Source organism: Carcharodon carcharias, chromosome 8 (assembly GCF_017639515.1).
Source record: "Carcharodon carcharias isolate sCarCar2 chromosome 8, sCarCar2.pri, whole genome shotgun sequence".
Classification (NCBI taxonomy): domain Eukaryota; kingdom Metazoa; phylum Chordata; class Chondrichthyes; order Lamniformes; family Lamnidae; genus Carcharodon; species Carcharodon carcharias.
The window spans coordinates 51,016,031-51,039,437 of record NC_054474.1 but is presented as its reverse complement, the minus strand read 5'-3'; the positions used below and the strand labels follow the sequence as shown (position 1 = coordinate 51,039,437).

The 23,407-nt window shown below is 42.3% G+C and overlaps 1 protein-coding gene across 1 annotated transcript in view; it reads left to right on the top strand.

Annotated features, from left to right (window-relative positions):
• The first annotated feature begins 2,977 nt into the window (after nucleotides 1-2,977).
• LOC121281433 (electrogenic sodium bicarbonate cotransporter 1-like) overlaps nucleotides 2,978-23,407 on the top strand; it is a 95,401-nt gene continuing 74,971 nt past the window's right edge. The window contains exons 1-4 of the mRNA XM_041194377.1: nucleotides 2,978-3,252; nucleotides 10,068-10,228; nucleotides 17,525-17,677; nucleotides 19,716-19,792. Of these exons, the coding sequence (XP_041050311.1) occupies nucleotides 2,978-3,252; nucleotides 10,068-10,228; nucleotides 17,525-17,677; nucleotides 19,716-19,792 (666 nt within the window). The remainder of the gene's footprint in view (nucleotides 3,253-10,067; nucleotides 10,229-17,524; nucleotides 17,678-19,715; nucleotides 19,793-23,407) is intronic.

The window sequence follows — 23,407 nt, the reverse complement described above, 5'->3', positions numbered from 1 at the left end:
AAGGACTCTGCAGTGGTCACTCCTACCGATACTGTCATGGGCAATTACATCTGTGGTAGGCATGTTGGTGAGGATGAGGTTAAATACGTTTTCCCATCTTGTTGGTTCTCTCACCACCTGCCGCAGACCCAGTCTAGCAGCTATATCCTTTAGGACTTGGCCAGCCTGGTCAGTAGTGGTGCTAATGAGCCACTCTCGGTGATGGACAGTGAAATCCCCCACCCAGAGTACATTCTGTGCCCTTGCTACCCTCAGTGCTTCATCCAAGTGGTGTTCAACATGGAGCAGCATTGATTCATCAGCTGGCGGGGGGGTTGTGGGGCGGGGTGGTGGTACATGGTAATCAGCAGGAGGCTTCCTTGTCCATGTTTGACCTGATACCATGAGACTTCGTGGGGTCTGGAATTGATTTTGAGGACTCCCAGGATAACTCCCTCCCGTCTGTATACCACTGTGCTGCCACTTCTGCTGGGTCTGTCCTGCCGGTGGGATAGGACATACCCAGGGATGGTGATTGTGGTGTCTGGGACATTTTCTGTAAGGTATGATTCCATGGGTATGACTATGTCAAGCTGTTGCTTGACTAGTCTGAGACAGCTCTCCCAATTTTGGCACAAGCTCCCAGCTGTCAGAAATGAGGACTTTACAGGGTCAAGAGGGCTGATTTTGCCATTGATTATTTGATTATTAAATGTTTATTTGAAAAGAAACGATCTGCAGGGTTATGGGGAGAAGGCAGGAGAATGGCACTAGGTGAAATTCTCATTCAGACTGCCAGTGCCAACATTATGGGCCAAATAGCCCCCTTCTGTGCTGTAACACTTCTGTGAAGATGATGCATATAATCTAAAAAAAAACTAGACTACTTATAAAAACAAAAAAAAAAAATCAAGAAGCTTACTGGAGATGGGTCAAATGCTGGGTCTGGAACTTAGCCATACAGTCTGTGGGTAGGGGAGGGTCAATATTAAATTTTGCCTTTAATACAATAGCTGACCTCAGCCAGGGAAGCGGTCAGGGTGCTACATATAGCTTTGGTATTGTGTTTGAGAAGGGAGAAAGCGAACCAAGATTTCCATTCCTAATCATTGTTTGATAGTTTTTGAAAGATGTGCCTGGAGCACCTGAAAATTATATAAATGGTCTAGTCTCATTTAATTTGGTGAGGTCAACTAATTTGTGTACAGACACCATGGAACGTACTATCAGCTTGTGTAAACGCATGCATGAAGTTGGCCGCTTGGTCAAGATACCGTCCAATCGCATCTATCATCGTTTATTCCGTCAGTAAACCTCAGTAGAAGAGGGCAAAAATTTGATGGTAAAACATAAAGAATTTATTGAACTTACATGATAATGGAGAAAGGAAATAAACTGTTTGGTGTGACACTGAGCCATAAGTATCAGGAAGATCCCAGTTTTGATCCCAAGTTGATGCTGAGTTATCCAGCACAGTGATATAATGCTATTAACTCCAGCAGTATAGCTGATGATGAGCTTGGGAGAAGTAGTGATTAACCAACATTCTTATTCCTGATAAATATCCTGTGAATCTTGCTAGAAGTGCGACGTTGGCTAATGATAGTATTGGACATGATGTCCTTTTATGTTTGAATAAAACAGTATTATCCTCATCTAGCCCCAGAAATGAATAATGGCCACTTTAGTTATATATCAGAAAGTGGCTGGATTACAAACCAAGCTTGACCCATTGCTTCAGAAATGGCATAAGGGAAAGACAGGTGAATTTTCAAAATTGTTTTATTTGATGAGATTCCTTATCTAAATTCTTGAAAAAAATGCTGTGCTCTGTTACAATGCTGTTTTTGTAATAATACTGGGTATGGTGAAATTTGTTTTTGTATACATTATAATATTTACACAGTAAACATGGCTGCTTGTTTGTAAAAATTTCTGTAAGACATAGACAACTCTGTTATGTACCCTCTGTATAATAATTTTATTGGATTCTAGCCAATGTCACTTTGATTTTTAAAAAATTCCTTCAACACCAATGCTAAAGTAATTGTACCAAATGTGCAACTTATAGATTGATTCCCATTTATTATTGTATAAATGGATTTTTAAAAATGAAGATTAAGCTCACATCCAAAAAAGATACCAGATTTTTAAAAATTGTCAAATTTGTACTTTGGTTATGCCTATACTGATGATGGGTTAATTCCTTACTGAATTGGTGGCCTGGAACTCAGCTGTACGGACTAGGAGAGTCCATATTTAGTTATGTCTTAAATCCACTGGTCTCAGCTGGAGAAGTAGTTGGGATGTTACAATTAGTCTTGGTGCTGTGTTTGGGACGGGCAAAAGAGAACCAAGATTTCTGTCTAGCAATCCCTCTGGAACATGTGCTTGCAGAGACTTTGGATGGGACACAAGTCCAGAGCAACTTTAATTCTCTTCCCCCTTCGTCAAATAGTTTGCTAGCAGTGATCCAACACATGGAGAATAGCTTTGTTGGAAGGTCCTGTAGGCAACCTACAGAACCGCACTACAGCATCAGTCTAAACTTAATTGGAAAAGAGAAAATTAAATTAATACATATTCAAAATTGTAGCCACGGAAACATCAGCAAATGTTGTTTTACAAATATTATCTCTGAAAATATGTTCATCTGCTATACAAAAATAAATAGTAAGGAGCATGGTTTATTACATGCATACCTAGTGACTATATTTGTTAGGTGTTTTGCAGAATTCAGGGATCCAGGAAGGGAGAGCTGTTGTTTTTGCAGTGGTACATCATACTTTAGTAACACGAGCTGCATCAGTCTGGACAGAACAAGCTTTATCTGTGATATACTGGTAAAACTCCACTGTTTTCAGGACTGTATTCAGTAATTTTGGTGGCTGAGAATCAGTAGGTCACTGCATTTAAGGGGCAAAACTTCAGTCGTACTTCACACTTGCTACAGAAGCAAGTAATTTTGGATTCCAGTGTGCATTTTTCCAGTTGAGCAATGACAACTGAAGAGACAAAAGAGCTGCTTCCCCATAAGACTAATGAAGCACCCAATGATTGTGTATGCAAAACAGAACTGCAGAGCCACAATTCCCTTATAGTCTCACAAGCAGTAAATAGAGGCATATTTACTTCAAATGCTTCACCTGCTACCAAGAGAATCTGCTCTTTATTGGGTGAAGAGGATGAACCCAAAGCCCCTCTTCTCTTCACTGAACTAGATGAGCTTTTTCTTGTCAATGAGAAAGAATTGCAATGGAAAGAAACAGCAAGGTAAGAGTCATTTATTTATGTATCTTGCACATATTTGGAGTTCAATTTTTAAAAATGCGCTAATGCATGCAATAATATTTTGGTACAAAATTCAAAGAAAATATGTAAGTAAATACCTCAAAGTACTAAACAAGTAAAAAGAAGTCTTTATTTATCTGATTTCATTCGCTACTTTTTTGCAGTGCTTGGAAAAGTCCTTTCCATCTTGTAAAGAGAGACTGATTTTCCTTGCAATGTATGTCATCATTTTCTTCCTTCCACCTCAGCTACAGACATTGGCTCTGTGGGAAACGTTTCACCGGTACCACCTGGATATCTTACACACACGCACATGAATAATGACTAATTGGGTATATGTGTGCCTTGACAGACAATAGGAGTGTAGATGCTTTGCAGCTGAGCCCACTCATGTTCTCACTTCACCCCATACATTTATAATCAGGCAAAGGTCTGACTTTCCTTTCCCTGTAACAAAGGTATGTATACCAGTCATAACTCTTTCGAGTACAAACCCGTTTCCATCTGTTTCAGATGAAGTTACATTGTTTCATGGTTTGCAATTGTGAGATTTGAACTCTTGATCTTGGGGTTATAAACCTAGTACCATAACCACTTGGCTATTTAGGCCAAGCAGTATACCAGTCGTAGCAACAGTATCCCAACCACAGCTAAAATTAAGTAATTTAGCATAAAATGTGATACAATCTGGTAGGTCTGTGCGGCTTATATGTTCACTAGTTAAACTTGCTGAACCTTCAGGATAGCCCATGTTCATCTATATTCAAACACTGAGGGATTAACTTTGATCAGCAGTATTACTTAAAAATTCTCCCACACATCTGTATTAGCGTAACAGCTTAATTAATTTAAACTAAATTAAGGGCATGCCACATTAAGGAAAGAAATAAATAGATTTTGGACTCAAAGGATCTTTAATTATATGATTAGAGCAGTCTTATCTCTGAAGAGTCCTGCAGAAAGCCACACACTGATTGTTAATGCTTTTTCTGTCCAATTTTAGTATTTTCCTCTGAGATAAATGACGTTAGAATAAAATCACACCTCTAATTGCTAATGGAGAAGTTAAATCCAAGAGTAATTACTATGAATGGTGAATGATTATCCCTCATCCTATCTGGAGTTTTTTTCTCTTTTTTTCTTTGACTCATTGTGGTGTGGCTGCGTAGCAACTGGCCATCCTCCAATTTTATTCTGAACATTGGTAAGTAACTTGAAATTAGCACAATCAAACTTGTATTATATTTGTAAACAACTTACTTCTTTCCATTTTGAAAGTGTAATCTGCAATGGGGCACAGTTCCATAAATGGCAGCTACCCATTGTTGCTGCAGGAGTTGAACACTGGGAGCTTCTCTCGAGAGCCATTTAGGCAGCAGTTCTCTATCGGTTACTTCCTTGTCAGTCAAGATTGATCCTATTCTCACCTGGCTGATATTTCCCCTCCTTGGGATATGAACAAACTGCAGTGCTACAACTGCTATCCTGGCTGATAACTCCTCATACACCAGGAATCAAACAAAGCACTTGCTTTTTGGCTCAGTACCACAGCAGAATTGTACCTTTACTGATTGGATCTTGGAAGCCTCACCTGTCCAATCAGTTATTTCTAATATTTCTTTTATAGGACAACTTTGTAAAGTTCTGCATAAGCCCATTTCAGCAGTAAAACTAGCCTAGTGTGTCTTTCATCATGCACTGACTTCCTAGGCGAGAGCTTCAACTATAGTGGTGAAGCACCTATAAACAACGTGAATACAAAAAGCATCACAGATGCACATTGGAGCTAATGCACCATTTGCTGTTGTACTGAGGCATACAATCCAGGAAGGTCCCCGGTTTGATTCCTGTTATACATTAAATTAGCTGATCTCGGTGAGTCAGCAATAGGCATGCTCCAAATGCCCTCTGTACCTAACTGAGAAGGAAATAAATAGTCAGGATTCTTGCTCTTGATCACTCACTCCTGCTGGAAAGTGACCACATTTATACTCCAGGTGAGAAACTGATCAGGTTTACCTATAATATCCTGCATGTCCAAAGAACCTATCAATACTCAGTATTCAACTCCTGCAGCAACAATGGGTAGCTGCTATTTATGGAACTATGCCCCATTGCGGATTACACTTTCAAAATGGGAAGAAGTAAGTTGTTTATTAATATAATGCAACTTTGATTGTGCTAATTTCAAGTTATTTATCAATGTTCAGAACAAAATCTTTCCTGATGAATGAAGGGAGTGCCTGTCACAAATGTCACTGGTGAGGTGACCTAAGTTTTTTTTAATGAGTCAAATGCTAGCTACCACACATTCATATGTTAAACACAATCAACTGGTTTTGTATGATAAATACATTTTGTATTGAATGGCCTGCCAGCACTCTGTCCAGGCAATCAGGAAGAATATCTAATTGGTTGAGATATTGGAGGGCTGTTTAGTGCTTTGTGAAATAGTACCACAGCATTTGTCGGTACATTCAGGAGTACACAGGATAAAATGCTCATGTGGAGGGTAAACACAGACATGGACTGTTCAGTTTCTTTGTAACTTCCAAGTATATCTATATAAAATTGGCAAAAATAATCACAAATAAATCTTCATTTTTCTTCTCGATGATTTTCTCCCTGCACACCCTCACCACCCTGAAGATGTTCATTCTTTGGAACATAGGAAATAGGAGCAGGATTAGGCCATTTAGCCTGTTGAGCCTGCTCCGCCATTCGGACAGATCATAGCTGACCATCTACCTCTTGCGCCATTCTTCCCACTATCCCCATATCTCTTTTTGTAATTTGCTATGTCACTTGCCATAACCTCCACTAATTCACTTTTTTTTATTCTTTCAAGGGACACAATTGTCACTGGCAAGGCCAGCATTTATTGCCCATCCATATCTGACCTTGAGAAAGCGGTGGTTAAATGCCTTCCTGAACCATTGTAGTCCACCTGCTGTAGGAATTAATATGGAATTAAAAGTCTAATCTGGAAAGTCAAATCAGAAATCTGGAATTAAAAGTCTAATGATGACGATGAAACCATTGTCGATTGTTGTAAAAACCTAGCTGGTTCACGAATGTCCTTTAGGGAAGGAAATCTGCTGTCCTTACCTGGTCTGGCCAACATGTGACTCCAGACCCACAGCAATGTAGCTGACTCTTAAATGCCCTCTGAACAAGGAGAATAAGGGATGGGCAATAAATGCTGGCCTAGTCAGCCACATCCCATGAATGAATTAAAAAAAAGGTGCTCCCACCATGCTGTTAGGGAGGGTGTTCCAGGTTTTTGACCCAGAGACAAAGTTCCAAGTCGGGGTGGTGTGTGGCTTGAAGAGAAACTTGCAGGTGGTGATGTTCCTACGCATCTGCTGCCCTTGTCCTTCTAAGTACTAGAGGTCGCAGGTTTGGAAGGTACTATTGAAGGAATCTTCGTGTATGTGACTTGACAATGAATAGTGTTGTGTTTTTTCTAACCTAGGAGCATTGAGGCCAATTGTAATACCTCTATTGTTGTCCATGGCGACATTAGTTAGCTCAATATAGAATGGAACTGGGGACCTCCTTCTTCTGTTAACTTCAGCATACTTGGAGCACAACTGGCTTAGACATCTATCACCCTATCTGGCAGACACCAGGCTCCACCATGCCTTTCCCTCCTCTGCCAAAACCACCCACCAACCTTGAATCATCCTGTGGGTAAAGGTAACCAATGACTCCTTCTCTACTACTAACTATCCCCTTAACCTAATTTCACCTGCTCCCTGCCCTTATTCTAAAGTAAGTGTGAAGAGCATTTGTACTTCATCGTCACCAAAATAGAAAGAATGGCTTCGGAATTCAATTGTACTGCACCCATTTTCCAGGTGCCAAGTGGGCACATAATATGAACAGGAAGTGTCCCACCTACCAAAATGGATGGGGCTTCTCTTTGGTAGTCCAGAGTGATGCAATAACTTATTCAAAATAGGATCTTGTGCTTGATGGAGGACCCTTTTTCAATTTTGGCATAATGTATTGCCTGTCCCCTGCTAAACTTACTTGGTTCTACTATTAACTTTGGTTGTAAGCCAAGCATTTCTATCAATAGCTTCTCTTTGAACCCAAATACTGATACCTTGGGATATTCCTAAGGATCTAACTGTAGCTGCCTCCTCGTCCTTATCTACGTGATTCCCCTCTCTCATTTTTCAACATCTTCAAACGTGGATAAAAGCAAAATACTCCAGATGCTGGAAATCTGAAATAAAAACAGAAATGCTGGAAAAGCTCAGCAGCATCTGTGGAGGCAGAAACAGAGTTAACATTTTGAGTCCACATGACTCTTCTTCAGGCCTGATGAGAGGTAGAAATGTGATTGATTTTATACTGTTGAAGAGAGAGAGGAGCAGGTGGAACATAATAGAAGGTCAGGGATAGGTAGGAGCTCAGGAGAGATTTAACGAAGATGTCATGGATACAAGACAAAGGGAGTGGTAATGGTAGCATTAAAGACTAAAGAGAGAGGTGCAGTAGGTGGGGCAACATAGAAGGTCAAGGATAGGTGGGAACTCAGGAGAGATTTGACAAAGATGTAATGGACATAAGACAATGGGAGTGGTAAAGATAGTTTTAAAGACTAAGGCAGGTATTGATAGTGGCATAAAGGTCAGTCAGCAGAAGTTGTCAAGAGCAGATCAAAGGTCAGCGCTCTCTGAAAGCAAAACATGAGAATAAGTTACAAACGGGCCCTTGTGGGGGTGGGGGGGTGTGTGGGGAAACTAATAAAAGGATATATATATGGAGGACAGAGTTCATGGTCTAAGTTGTTGAACTCAATGTTATATCCAGAAGGCTGTAAAATGCCTAATCGGAAGATGAGGTGCTGTTCCTCCAATTTGCATTGGGCTTCACAGGAATACTGTAACAGGCCAAGGACAGAAATGTGGGTGTGAGAGCAAGATGGTGAATTGAAATGGTAAGCGACAGGAAGGTTGGGGTTGTGCTTGTGGGCTGACCAAAGATGTTCTGCAAGCAGTCACCCAGCCTGTGTTTGGTCTCCCCACTCCACATTGGCACTTTACAGCCTTCTTAATATTGATCTCCACCTACTCCATTCTTCTCTTCAACAGTATAAAACCCACCATATTTCTACCTCTTTTCAGCTCTGAAGAAGAGTCATACAGACTCCAAACGTTAGCTCTGTTTCTATCTCCGCAGATGCTGCCAGACTTGCTGAGCTTTTCCAGCATTTTCTATTTTTATCCTCAAATGTGGAGTCTGCTTCCAGATGTATGTAGATGGCATCCCTCTGCAACTCTATCACCTGTCTTGACCCCTCCACTGCTTCTATGTTTGTCTGACATTAAGAATGGATCAACTCCACTTGGTTAATTTCCAGCATCGGGATAATTTCTGGGTCCTAAGCCCATTCACTGCAGCAGTACACCCCACCTGCCCGCAAAATCTTACAGGAAGCAACTGATTGGCAAGCTGCCTATGCATTTGACATTCAACTCAGGAAGAGCAGGAGTTTGATCTGTCATAGACAATTGCTAGGGCGGCTGTTCTGCAGCCTTCACAACTCAATGGAGATTCCATCATAACCAGGGGAATGCCTACTCCTGCATCAGCCCCATCACTGTCAGAGACATCAGTCTCCAGAGGATCCTGAAGCACTGGCAAGCCTCTGTCCCAGGACGTACAGCATCCTTGCCATTTTTCTTTGCATGTGCACGTTTAACATCCTTCAAATCAAGAGCACCTCCAACCTCCCGCTGTCAGCTGCCTCCTCAGAATTGCCAGATTGCTGACACAGATGCTTGGAAGGTAGTAATACTGACGTAAAATTGGCAATAATTGGATCATTAAATGCCTTGATTGCATTCCCTCCGCCGTCAAGTAGATTATTGTGAACCCGCCTTTTGGAAAAGCACAAGGAGGCGGGAACACCTTGGAGCCAGCTTGATGCTTTTACTCCCCTCGTCCTCCTAGAAATCCCCCAACACTGGGAATGGGAAAATTCTGCCTTGGATAATTAATTCCCTCCAAGTAAATATTGGAAAGAATGAAGCAATCATCTTTGGTGCCCACTTCAAATCCATATCCTTGCCGACGGATCTGTCTGATCCAGAATGGAATATCCTGTATCTTGTGCAACCTTGAGCCGAGTTTCCAATCCATATACTCCATATTATAAAGACTGCATGAAAAATCACCCACTTCTGCTCCTACCACAGCCCACTTCCTATTCAGACCCTCACCTGTATCCTTGTCACCCCCAACCTTCATTATTCAAATGATTTCATGGCTAACATCGAAGGACTGGGGGTACTGGGAGTCAAAGTTAAACTTTTATCATTGTATTTAATTAAATTGCCCTATAAATTGGATTTCCCTATTATTTTAACCTCCATTCCTACAACCACGTCCCCTACAAGCTCGTTGTGCTCCTCAATCTGGTTTCCAGGACATTCCTTTCCCTTAGTTGCAACATCCATAATCTTGATTTCAACTGTCTGGATTCCAAACTCTGGAATTTCTTCCCTAAACACATAGATTTTGCTCTCCTCCTTCAAAACACTCCTTAAAACTCATCTCCTTGATGGACCTTCTGGTCACCTTTGTAATAGCTCTTTCTTTGGCCCAGTTTTCCTTGTGCTTTTTTGAAGTGCCCTGGAATGATTTTCTATAATAATGGCACTATTTAAGTGGAAGTTATGTATAGTTCATTTGCTCAATATATAAACTTACTGTGCAAGTATATAGTCCTTCAAGTGAACGAGAATGCATTTTCTAATACCCATTCTGTTATTTGTTCACAGGTGGATAAAGTTTGAGGAAAAAATAGAAGAAGGAGGTGAAAGGTGGAGCAAACCCCATGTTAGCACACTGCCCTTACACAGTTTGTTTGAGCTACGTACCTGTATCGAAAGGGGAACTCTTCTGTTTGATTTAGAAGCAAACAATTTTAAAGAGATTTTAGGTAATAATAAATAAGTGCTGTATTAAGTAACTGAGCATTAAAGTATATTTACACCAGACAAGATAGCACATGAAACATCTAATAGAATTTTAAGATTAATTTTTATAACAGTAAAGAAATGGTTTATATTGATGAGACTACTCTGTGATATTCTGATGCAGTTCTAAACTGCTCTTTTAAAACTTCAACACAGAATAAATATTTTCTGTCTGATAAGAGCGTTTGCCAGCTGTGCACCATTTAGTTGTGGATCTTGTTGCAAAAGGCAACACAATTCTAAAACAAAAACAGAATTACCTGGAAAAACTCAGCAGGTCTGGCAGCATCGGCGGAGAAGAAAAGAGTTGACGTTTCGAGTCCTCATGACCCTTCGACAGAACTTGAGTTCGAGTCCAAGAAAGAGTTGAAATATAAGCTGGTTTAAGGTGTGTGTGTGGGGGGCGGAGAGATAGAGAGAGAGAGAGGTGGAGGGGTGGGGGGGTGTGTTTGTAGGGACAAACAAGCAGTGATAGAAGCAGATCATCAAAAGATGTCAACGACAATAGTACAATAGAACACATAGGTGTTAAAGTTAAAGTTGGTGATATTATCTAAACGAATGTGCTAATTAAGAATGGATGGTAGGGCACTCAAGGTATAGAAACAAAAAAACTGCGGATGCTGGAAATCCAAAACAAAAACAGAATTACCTGGAAAAACTCAGCAGGTCTGGCAGCATCGGCGGAGAAGAAAAGAGTTGACGTTTCGAGTCCTCATGACCCTTCGACAGAACTTGAGTTCGAGTCCAGGAAAGAGCTGAAATATAAGCTGGTTTAAGGTGTGTGTGTGGGGGGCGGAGAGATAGAGAGACAGAGAGGTGGAGGGGGTTGGTGTGGTTGTAGCGACAAACAAGCAGTGATAGAAGCAGATCATCAAAAGATGTCAACAACAATAGTACAATAGAACACATAGGTGTTAAAGTTAAAGTTGGTGATATTATCTAAACGAATGTGCTAATTAAGAATGGATGGTAGGGCACTCAAGGTATAGCTCTAGTGGTTTTTTTTATTTTTTTTATTTTTTTTTAAATAATGGAAATAGGTGGGAAAAGGAAAATCTTTATAATTTATTGGAAAAAAAAGGAAGGGGGAAACAGAAATGGGGTGGGGATGGGGGAGGGAGCTCACGACCTAAAGTTGTTGAATTCAATATTCAGTCCGGAAGGCTGTAAAGTGCCTAGTCGGAAGATGAGGTGTTGTTCCTCCAGTTTGCGTTGGGCTTCACTGGAACAATGCAGCAAGCCAAGGACAGACATGTGGGCAAGAGAGCAGGGTGGAGTGTTAAAATGGCAAGCGACAGGGAGGTTTGGGTCAGTCTTGCGGACAGACCGCAGGTGTTCTGCAAAGCGGTCGCCCAGTTTACGTTTGGTCTCTCCAATGTAGAGGAGACCACATTGGGAGCAACGAATGCAGTAGACTAAGTTGGGGGAAATGCAAGTGAAATGCTGCTTCACTTGAAAGGAGTGTTTGGGTCCTTGGACGGTGAGGAGAGAGGAAGTGAAGGGGCAGGTGTTGCATCTTTTGCGTGGACAATTCTAACACAAGTTCCCTAGAGAAACACTGCCTCCTTATGGACTGTTCCTCAGACAGTGCAGGTTATGTTTTCTTCAGTATATAAACTCTGCTGGGAGGAGAAGGATTCCAGATAGAATACCTTTTATTTGCCATCATTGTAGCAGCAGCTCTGATTGTTCCTTCTCCCTGCTGCTGATGATTCTCCTCTTCCACTTGCCACAGCAGAATTGCCAGTAGGTCACCCAACAAGGAAATTGGACGTTGCCAAAAGCTCCATTAGAGACTGACTGGAAAGGCATTGGAAATGGCAAGCAGAAATGAAAAGCTCAGCCGACTGAAAAGAGGGCCCAGAGAAAACAGAGGCCAGTGAACAGTGCACCTTCTCAGCCCACTTTCCTCCCCTGCAGCAAATGCAGCAGAGACTAACATGCCAGATTGGAGCTCCTGAGCCACAGTAAGGGGATGCTTAACAGAGTTGACCACCACAGCACAAGGCATCATCTTACAAGACAAAAGGCTGTCAGAGATCACACATGGATGCGGGTGTCATTGATAAGGCCATCATTTATTAACTATCCCTAATTGCCCTTGAGAAGGTGGTGGTGAGCCACCTTCTTGAATAACTACAATAATTTGCTGTATGTACACCCACAATGCTGTTAGGAAGGGAGTTCCAGGATTTTGACCCAGCAACATTGAAATAATGACAATATAGTTCCAAGTCAGGATGGTGTGTAACTTGAAGGGGAACTTGCTGGTTGTGTTCTCATGCATCTTCTAGCTGGCAGAGGTCATGGTATGGAAAATGCTGTTGAAGAAGCATTGGAGAGTTGCTGCAGTGCATCTTGTATGTGGTATGCACTATAGCTAATAGGAAGTCTTGTTGCTTAGTAGGTAGTGCCCTGCCTCTGAGTTAGAAGCTCCAGGTTCAAGTCCCACTCCAGGATGTTTTGGCTATGGAATGAATCTTCATGATGCAGTTCAAACAGGTTGCTAGTCCGTCTTTGCTGATCCTTCCAATATTTCCCCACTATTACCCAAATGGAAAACGGTGTGAATATATGAAACAAATTGTAGCCAATATGTACTTCGGTCCTTAGCTGTTCACAATATATATAAATGATTTGGATGTGGGGACCAAATGTAATATTTCCAAATTCACAGATGATGCAAAGCTAGGCAGGAATGTGTGTTGTGAGGAATATTTAAAGCAGCTACAGGAGGATTCGGACAGACTTAGTGAGTGGGCAAGAACATGGCAGATGGAATATAATGTGGAAAAATGTGAGTTTATCCATTTTGGTAGAAGGAACAGATGTACAGAGTATTTTCTAAATGGTAAGAGATTAGAAAGTGTAGATGTACAAAGGGACCTGGATGTCCTTGTCCATAAGTCACTGAAAGCTAATATTCAGGTGCAGCAGGCAATTAGGAAGGCTAATGGAATGTTAGCCTTTATCGCAAGAGGATTTGAGTACAGGAGTAGTGAAGACTTGCTCCAATTGTATAGAAGCTTGGTTTGACTGCACCTGGAGTACTGTGTGCAGAAAGGATATTATTGCCATAGAGGGGAGTGCAACGAAGGTTCATCAGACTTGTTCTGGGATGGTGGGACTGTCTCATGAAGAGAGGTTGGGGAAACTGGGCCTCTATTCTCTAGAGTTTCAAAGAATGAGAGGTGATCTGATTGAAATCTACAAAATTCTTAAAGGAATAGGCAGTATAGATGCAGGTAAGATGTTTCCCTGGTTGGGGAATCTAGAATCAGAGGACACAATTTCAAAATAAGGGGGAAGCCACTCAGGACCAAGATGAGGAGAAATTTCTTTACTCAGAGGGTTGCGAATCTTTGGAATTCTCTACCCCAGAGGGCTGTGGAAGCTCAGTCATTGAGTACCTTTAAGGTAGAGATTGATAAATTTTTCCTTAACAATAACATAAAGGGTTATGGGGATAGTTTGGGTAAAAGGCATTGAAGTGTCCAATCAGCCATGATCGTATTGAATGGTGGAGCAGGCTCAACGGGCTGACTGGCCTTCTCCTGTTCCTATGTTCCTTTAATAGTGGAGAGGGTGAATGTAAACTGGTGGATGGGATGCTGATCAAGCAGCCTGCTTTGTCCTGGATGGTTTTGAGCCTCAAAGTATTGTGGGAGCTGCACTCATCCAGGTCGATGGGACCATTTCATTAGACTCCTGACTTGTGGACAGGCTTTGGGGAATCAGGACGTGAATTTGGGTTGGAGCCCCAATGGGAGAACAAATTTGAATCATGGTTCTTTCTCCTGACTGCTATTGAATGTCACCTAATGGCAAGTGTACATATCTTGAGGTTAGGAGGAAGTTCAGCATGGATGACCTTTCCACGGCTGCACTTAAATAGCCTGCTCTATGTAGATTTGAATTTGTTTTGCTGCAGCTACTTTTTGTATATAATTGTCTTGTGAATAAACTGTAACTGTAATTGGTGCAGCATTAAGATATACAAGCCAGAACATTACAGGCTTCTTTCCTGGTCAATGCTCACCAATCTAAGCTGAGAAAATTATTGCGATGCTATAATTGGCCTCAGTGCTTTGAGCTGGTAAAGAGATGATATACAGCAGAACATCTATATTTCTTTTTAATAAACAACATGCTAACAAAATCACAGAGTCAGAAATTGAGAGTTTCCACAAATTCATTATCAGATTATCAATTAAATGAAAAACAACATTCTTTAATTTTTGATTGAAAGTACAATTTCAGGTTTTTGATATCATCAGATTAAAATGTTACATGCTGCTCATAAAATGATGACAGCACAAGAGGAGGCCATTCAGCCCTTTGTGTGTACTGGCTGTCTGGAAGAGCCACTCACCTAGTTCCACTCATTTGCCTTTTCCCTGCAGCCCTGCAAATTTTTTCTCTTTCAGATAATTATCCAATTCTCTTTTGAAGGCTTTGATTGAAACTGCCTCCATCACACTCTTAGGTAGTGCATTTCAGATCCTAACCACTCACTGCCTAAAAAAAGATTTTCCTCATGTTGCTGTTGCTTCTTTTGCCAATCACCATTAACTGGTATCCTCTGGTTTATGACCCTTCCACCAACAGTAAGTTTCTCCTAACCTACTCTGTCCAGATCACTTACAATTTCGAATCTCCTCTTAATTTTCCTTTCTCTAGGGAGAACAGCACAGCTCCTCCAATCTTTCCACATAACTGAAGTTTCTCATCCTGGGACTATTTTCATGAATCCATTCTGCACCTTCTCCAATGCCTTTACATCTTTCCGAAAGTGTGGTTTCTAGAACTGGACATAATACTCCAGCTGAGGCCAAACTAGTATTTTATACAGGAGCACCATAACTTCCTTGCTTTTGTACTCTGTGCCCCTATTTATAAAGCCCAGGATCCAATATGCTTTACTAACCGCTTTCTTAACCTGCCTGGCCACCTCCTATGATTTATACCCCCAGATCCTTCTGCTCCTGCACACTTTTTAGAATTGCACATTTTAAAAAAAATATTACCTCTTGTCCTTTCTACCAAAACGAATCACTTCACACATCTCTGCCCCTTGCCTGCCTATTTCAGTAACTTGTTTAATTTTCTCTTGAAGTCTATCACTCCTCACAGTTCACAATACCAAATTTTGTGTCATCCCCAAATTTTGAAATTGTACCCCATACATCCAAGACTAGGTCATTAATATTTAATCAAGAAAAGAGGGGTCCTAACCCTGACCCCTGGGGAACCCCACTTACATACCTTCCTCCATGCAAAAACAACCAGTCATCACTACTTCTTTTCTTGTCATTAGCCAATTTTGTATCCATGTTGCTACTGTCCTTTTTGTTCCATGGGCTCTAACTTTGCTGACAAGTCTGTTATGTGGCACTTTATCAGATACCTTTTGGAATTCTATGTACACCACATCAATTGCATTACCCTCAACAATCCTCTAGTACTCATAAAAAAACTCAAGGAGGTAAGTTACACAGGATTTGCCCTTAACAAATCTGTGTTGGCTTTCCTTAATTAATGAATATTTATCCAAGTGATTGTCATCCCAAATTAAGCTTTCTCAACAGTGAGATTAAACTCACTGGCCTGTAGTTGCTGGGTTTATCCTTACACCCTTTTTGATCAAGGTGTAACATTTGCATTTCTCCAGTCCAGAGGAAGCAGCCCTGTATCTCAGGAGGATTGGAAGTTTATAGTCAGGGCCTCCACAATTTCCACCAGTATCCTTGGCTGCATCTCATCTGATCCTGGTGATTCATACCTGAACATATTATAATGCTATGAGTTATGTTTTCCGCAAAGTGCATAAGACCAATACATTATAATACGTGTTTGCAGTGACCTAGTCAATCACTAATTCCCTATAGGGAAGGAAATTTGCCATCTTCATCCGGTCTGGCCCATAAGTGACTCCAGATACACAGAAATGTGGTTGACACGTAACTGCCCTTTTCAATGGTCTAACAAGCTACTTAGTTGTATTCAGGAAGGTGCCTGTCCACCACCACTTTAGGGATAGGTAATAAATGCTGGTTTTACCACCAATGTCCACATCCTGTGAATGAACAAAAAGCAGTGGGTAAAGGCACAGACTACCATCTCTGTGCTGACCAAAAGTCTGAAGTTCAATTCCGGTTTTTGTCAGTTAATTTTACTCAGGGAAGCATGTGAGGTGCCACACTTAGCCTTAGTTTCAGAGAAATCAGCCACAGTTCCTGCTCCTGATTGTTATCCTGGGACACCAGCTGGAGTGTGTTTGTGTGTGTGTGTGTGGGCAGTATTTAACGCAGGTGATGGGCGTCTTGCTACTGGCTGGAGAACCAGTGAGAGCCCTGTGTCCCCTCTTTTCAGGAAGACAGGCCTTAAGTGTCCATCAAGCACTTAAGTGGACAGCATTGGGTCTTCTCTCAGATCAAGGACCCCGAGGCGGAAGATCTGTCCCACAATAGTTGCCGGCCAAAGGCTGGCAGTTGTTCATTGAAGGCAGTGCCAACAGGTCACTGAGGGAGCACAGGCCACAGATGAGTGAGGGCAGGATGTATGTTTGCAGGAAGGGGGTAGGGGGTGGAGGTCAGCTGCAAGGGCTGGTGAGTGGCTCTCAGCAGGTCCCTCCTTTCTGAGCCAGCTCCCTCGATCAGGCACTGAGTGCCCGACAATGAGTGACCCACCTTGAGAGCCTGCAAGGTTTCCCGCATGGCAAGTCCTCTGCCTGCTGGTTGAATACCAGTGTTAGTGGAATGAGGCCCTTAAGTAAGCATTAATTGCCATCTTAAGCACCTCAATTGATGGCAGGACAGGAAGCCCTAGATTTAATCAAGGCAGAGAGGGGGAAAAGGTGGCAGGGTCTCCATCTGTCAGTCTCCTGCACGATTAAATGTCTCTTTCCACCAACCACACTACCCACCCTCCCACCCCCCAAACATGCCTAACAGGACGGGATTAAATTCCACCCGGTGTATGTGAGAATACGGACTAAAAGTGGAACAAGCTCTGTTCTGATGCCAGACAACCTTGAGTGACCTAGAGACACTCGCTTTCTTGGCTCACATGTGGAAAATAGCCACTCAGACAAGCTGACAGGCTGCTAGTCCATGTTGAACCATACCCTGATAAATGTCAGGCTTCAGGAGTGAGGTTAGCAGTAGTAATAAAACAATTTCTGATAATTGTTACACACATTAATTTAGCTTTAAATTCTGTACTGGGTATAACCTTTAAAATTTGTTTGATTTCAGAGATAATAGTCAACAATGAAATTACAAATGGCAATCTTAAAAACGTGCTCAAGGAAAAGGTCATGTACGTCCTTCTTAGGAATCACAGACACCACATAAGAAAGTCCAGAATGCAGAACATGGTTGATCTATGGAGGAATGTTTCCTGTGCAAGTAAGTCATTTCTTTAAATCATTCAATGATAATACATTCTCTTTCATTTTTTTCATTCGTTCATGGGATGTGGGTGTCATTGGCTAGGTCAGCATTTATTGGCCATCCTGAATTGCCCTTGAGAAGGTGGTGGTGAGCCACCTTCTTGAACTACTGCAGTCCATGTGATGCAGCTAGACCCACAATGCTGTTAGGAAGAGAGTTCCAGGATTTTGCCCCAGCACATGAACAGCGATATAGTTTCAAGTCAAAATGGTGTGTGGCCTGGAGGGGAACTTGCAGGTGATAGTGTCCTTCTAGGTGGTAGAGGTCGTGAGTTTGGAAGGTGCTGTCAAAGGAGACTCGACGAGTTGCTGGAGTGCATCTTGTAGATAATACACACTGCTGCTACTTTGTGCTAGCGGTGAAGGAAGTGAATATTCAAGGTAGTGATGGGGTGCTAATCAAGTGGGCTGCTTTGTCCTGGATGGTGTCAAGCTTCTTGAGTGTTGTTGAAGCTGCACTTATCCAGGCAAGTGGAGAATATTCCATCACACTCCTGACTTGTGCCTTGTAAATGGTGGACAGGCTTTGGGGGATTCAGGACGTGAGTTACTCTCTGTAGAATTCCCAGCCTCTGACCTGCTGTTGTAGCCTCAGTATTCATTTGGCTAGTCCAGTTCAGTTTCTGGTCAATGGTAACCCCACCAGGATGTTGAAGGTGGAGCATTCAGCGATGGTAATGCCATTGAATGTCAAGGGGAGATTGTTGGATTCTCACCTGTTGGAGATGGAAATTGCCTGTCTGAATGTTACTACATTTGTCGCCTATGTTTTGACTTTCATTTTAGGTCCTCTGCAGCCTTTAACACCTGTCGAGGGCAGCAAAGGGACTTACTCCCAGCTTGCGCCAGTGCTCAAGCATCTCTGATTACTCCAAAAAATTTAAGGTTTTTATTTGTTTCAGCTCTGACCATTTTTATTTCTCCTTCCCCAATAGCAGCAACCCATATTTTAGTGTATAGTTTAATAGACATTGTCTGCTTCTGGTACCTTCCTATGTGGCTGTGAGAATGGTCCTGAGGTGTAAATTATTTCCTTTCCTATGGGAGAGGCATTAGCTTGTGCTTTGCACTCTCCTAGTAGTGTTGGGAGGGTGGTGGTTGCAGAACAATGTCTCTTAAAGAAGTCTTATAGACTTCAGTAGGTTAACTGTAAGTCTTTATGAACAAGTAGAACTATTTACACATGTACAGGAAAGGTACAGGCTAGGAGCTTACTCCATTTTTAGGTCTTTACGAGTCTCTGTTCAACACCACACTGATCCCTAAACCTGGATCATGTGCCTTCTTACATCGCTGTGTGGATGGTACTGCACTCAGTCCCACATTAATACTGTATGTAACAGATCCTTATGTAGTAAAAAAGGTAATATAGCAAAGATCAAGGACTTAGTATTTAGGAAATCAAAACATGAATTCTGCAGCTTAACTGGGCTACCAATAGGTAATTTGGCATGAGTAACTAAAAACTAAAAGACTAGTGTTTATCCAAAATGTAATTATATATAAAGAATTGCAATATTACTGTACTTCCATTGCTCCTACCATCTCAGTTCCATCATGCTGCTTCTCACTTTGGCAGGTCCTCCTTCAGTCATGAAGTTGCATATTTTGGGCTACTTGACGTGTTTCTGGCTGATGTCCTTCAGAGTTGCGGAGGCTAAAAAATTCAGCTGGCCCTGCAATGCTTTTCTTTCATCAAAGTTGGTACTGCTTGACCATGCTCCATTATAGTTTTTATACATTTGCATAGCATTTACTAAGTCAAAAAGAAAATCTATATACCTGAACAACAGCGTATAAATCATTCAATGTTGACCAACAGATAACATTTTTCCATTGTTGTATACAAGACCACTATTGGTGTCTCAGTTACCATTTAAAAAAATTGTTCAGCTGTACCTCATGTGTCAGTCAGAAATGCCTTCAGAATATTTCAAGGATTGATAAAGAAATGAAAACTATATCTTGGCAAAATATTTTACTTTTCTATTTAGATAAATCTGACCCTTTGAATTATAACACAACTGCAGACTTCACCAATGAAATCTCAGAAAAACCTCTCCAGGAACAGGTAAGTATGTGGCTATTTTTCATATGAACACAGTGTCAAGTTTCATCATCAGTTCTTGCTTTCACAAACCTCTTTTGGTGGAGAGTACAGTTATTTTGGGGTTTCCAAGTAATTATTCACATCAACATACTAATCCACAAAATGTGGTTTTAATTTTTCTTTTCTAATAATACAACACCATTTACATAATAATGGTTAGAAAATTAAATATTGTAACCACCTATTGACTTGTTGGGTACTAGCTTCTGTGATATAGGATATAGGTTCTTACATTCACCACAGGAGGTTCCAGGAGACAGGCTTGGAGGAAGTACAGTAAAGTCCCACCATTCACAGGAGTTATGGTCCTGTGAAATCTCGCAAATGGCAAAATCGCAAATAATGAACATACTTTACAATGGGATTCGATTAGATAGTTTCCAGCCATCCTAAAAATTTACATGTATGAAGGATCAAAGGCAATAAAAACTGTGGCCTGATTTTTGTCATGCGACAGGCAGACTCGGCAGGATCAGGCGACCATGATTGGATCCACACTGCCATTTTACAATTGACTCGCCCAGAGTAAGATACAATCGGTAGTGCTCAGTGCTACCTATGCGGGCGGGGGTAGGAGGGAGAGTCGGGGCCAGCACATGCCTCAGGGAGATCGAAGGGCTTCTGAAATTATTAAATAATGAGATGGGACATGTTTTTATTTTTATGAAGATTTTTAAAATTAATTTAATAAAAGCTTTAGGAAACCTTTAGGAAAACTCGTGGGATGGGCAACGATTAGAATAACCTTAATTAGATCCTTAATGGTCTTAATAGGCCGTTTACTTATCGGCGGGCATGCAGCCGACTCCGCCGTGTGCCCGCTGAACGAAGCATCGCAACTCAGCATGATGACGTCGGGATGCAAGCCTGACATCATCGCGCGTCATTTTATGCGTTGGCATGTCAGGCCTGCCCCCGCATGCCAACTGAAAAATTCTGCCCTATGTGTTTAATAAATTTAAAGAGAAATTTACTGGAGAAATTGTTTAATAAAACAAGAAGACAAGAAAAATGTAAAATTTGTCACACTTACAATACATTTTTAAAATTCATTCATGGGATGTGCCTTCGCTGGCTGAGCCAGCATTTATTGCCCATCCCTAATTGCCCTTGAGAAGGTGGTGGCGACCTGCCTTCTTGAACTGCTGCAGTCTATGTGGTGTGGGAAGACCTACAGTGCTGTTAGGGTGGGAGTTCCAGGATTTTGACCCAGCGACAGTAAAGGAACGGCGATATATTTCCAAGTCAAGATGGTGAGTGACTTGGAGGGGAACTTCCAGGTGGTGGTGTTCCCATCTATTTGCTGCCCTACTAGATGGTAGTGGTCATGGGTTTGGAAGGTGCTGTCGAAGGAGCTTTGGTGAATTGCTGCAGTGCATCTTGTAGATAGTACACACTACTGCTTTTGTGCATCAGTGGTGGAGGGAGTGAATGTTTGTGGATGTGGTGCCAATCAAGTGGGCTGCTTTATCCTGAATGGTGTCAAGCTTCTTGAGTGTTGTGGGAGTTGCACTCATCCAGGCAAGTGGGGAGTATTCCATCACACTCCTGAATTGTGCCTTGTAGGTGGTGGACGGCCTTTGGGCAGTCAGGAAGTGGGTTACTCGTCATACTATTCCTAGCCTCTGACCTGCTGTTGCAGCCAGAGTATTTATATGGCTAGTCCAGTTCAGTTTCTGGTCAATGGTAACCCCCAGGATGTTGATAGAGGGGGATTCAGTGATGGTAATGCCATTGAACATCATGGGGTGCTGGTTAGATTCTCTACTGTTGGAGACGGTCATTGCCTGTCACTTGTGTGGCACAAATGTTACTTGCCACTTGTCAGCTCAAGCTTGGATATTGTCCAGGTCATGCTGCATTTGGATATGAACTGCTTCAATATCTGAGGAGTTGCGAATGGTGCTTAACATTGTGCAATCATCAGCGAACATTCCCACTTCTGACCTTATGATGGAACGAAGGTCATTGCTGAAGCATGGGTGGGCTGAGGACACTACACTGAGGAACTCCTGGAGCTGAGATGACTGACCTCCAACAACCACAACCAACTTCCTTTGTGCTAGGTATGACTTCAACCAGCGGAGAGTTTTCCCCCTGATTCCCATTGATTCCAATTTTGCTAGGGGTCCTTGATGCCACATTCCATCAAATGCTGCCTTGAGGTCATGGGTTGTCACTCTCACTTCACCTTGGGAGTTCAGCTGTTTTGTCCATGTTTGAACCAAGGCTGTAATGAGGTCAGGAGCTGAATGAACCCCGAGTGGTCAGTGAGGAAGTTATTGTTAAGCAAGTGCCACTTGATAACCCTGTTGATGACCCCTTCCATTACTTTACTGATGATCGAGGGTAGACTGATGAGGCAGTAATTGGCTGGGTTGGATTTGTCCTGCTTTTTGTGTACAGGACATACCTAGGCAATTTTCCACATAGCCGAATAGATGCCAGTGTTGTAGCTGTACTGGAACAGCTTGGCTAGGGGCGCGGCAAGTTCTGGAGCACAAGCCTTCAGTATTGCCAGAATATCATAAGACCCATAGCCTTTGCAGTATCCAGTGCCTTCAGCCGTTCCTTGATATCATGTGGAGTGAATCGCATTGGCTGAAGACGGCATCTATGATGCTGGGGACCTCTGGAGGAGACTGAGATGGATCATCCACTTGGCACTTCTGGCTGAAGGTTGTAGCAAATGCTTCAGCCTTATCTTTTGCACTGATGTGCTGAGCTCCTCCATCACTGAGGATGGAGATATTTGTGGAGTGTGCTCGCCCAGTGACTTGTTTAATTGTCCACTGCCATTCACGACTGGATGTGGCAGGATTGCAGAGTTTAGATCTGATCCGTTGGTTGTGGGATCGCTTTGCCTTGTCTATCACTTGCTGCTTTTGCTGTTTGGCATGCAAGTAGTCCTGTGTTATCACTTCACCAGGTTGACACCTCTTTTTTAGGTATGCCTGGTGTTGCTCCTGGCATGCCCTCTTCATTGAACCAGGGTTGATCCCCTGGCTTGATTGTAATGTTAGTGTGTGGGATATGCTGGGCTATGAGGTTACAGATTGTGTTCGAGTACAATTCTGCTGCTACTGATGGCCCACAGTGCCTCATGGATGCCCAGCCTTGAGTTGCTAGATCTGTTCAAAATCTATCCCATTTAGCACTGTGTTGTGCCATACAATATGATGGAGGGTGTCCTTAATGTGAAGCTGGAACTTCGTCTCCACAAGGATTGTTCAGTGGTCACCCCTACCAATACTGTCATGGACAGATGCATATGTGGCAGCTATGTTTTTCCCTCACCACCTGCTGTAGACCCAGTCTAGCAGCTATGTCCTTTAGGACTCAGTCAGCACTGGTGCTGCTGAGTCACACTTGGTGGTGGACATTGAAGACACCCCCTTAGAGAATATTCTGCACCCTCACTTCTTCCTCCAAGTGGTGTTTAACATGGAGGAGCACTGATTCATCAGCTGAGGAAGGGCGGTACATGGTTATCAGCAGGAGGTTTCCTTGTTTGACCTGATGCCATGAGACTTCATGGGGTCCGGAGTGGATGTTGAGGACCCCCAGGGCAACTCC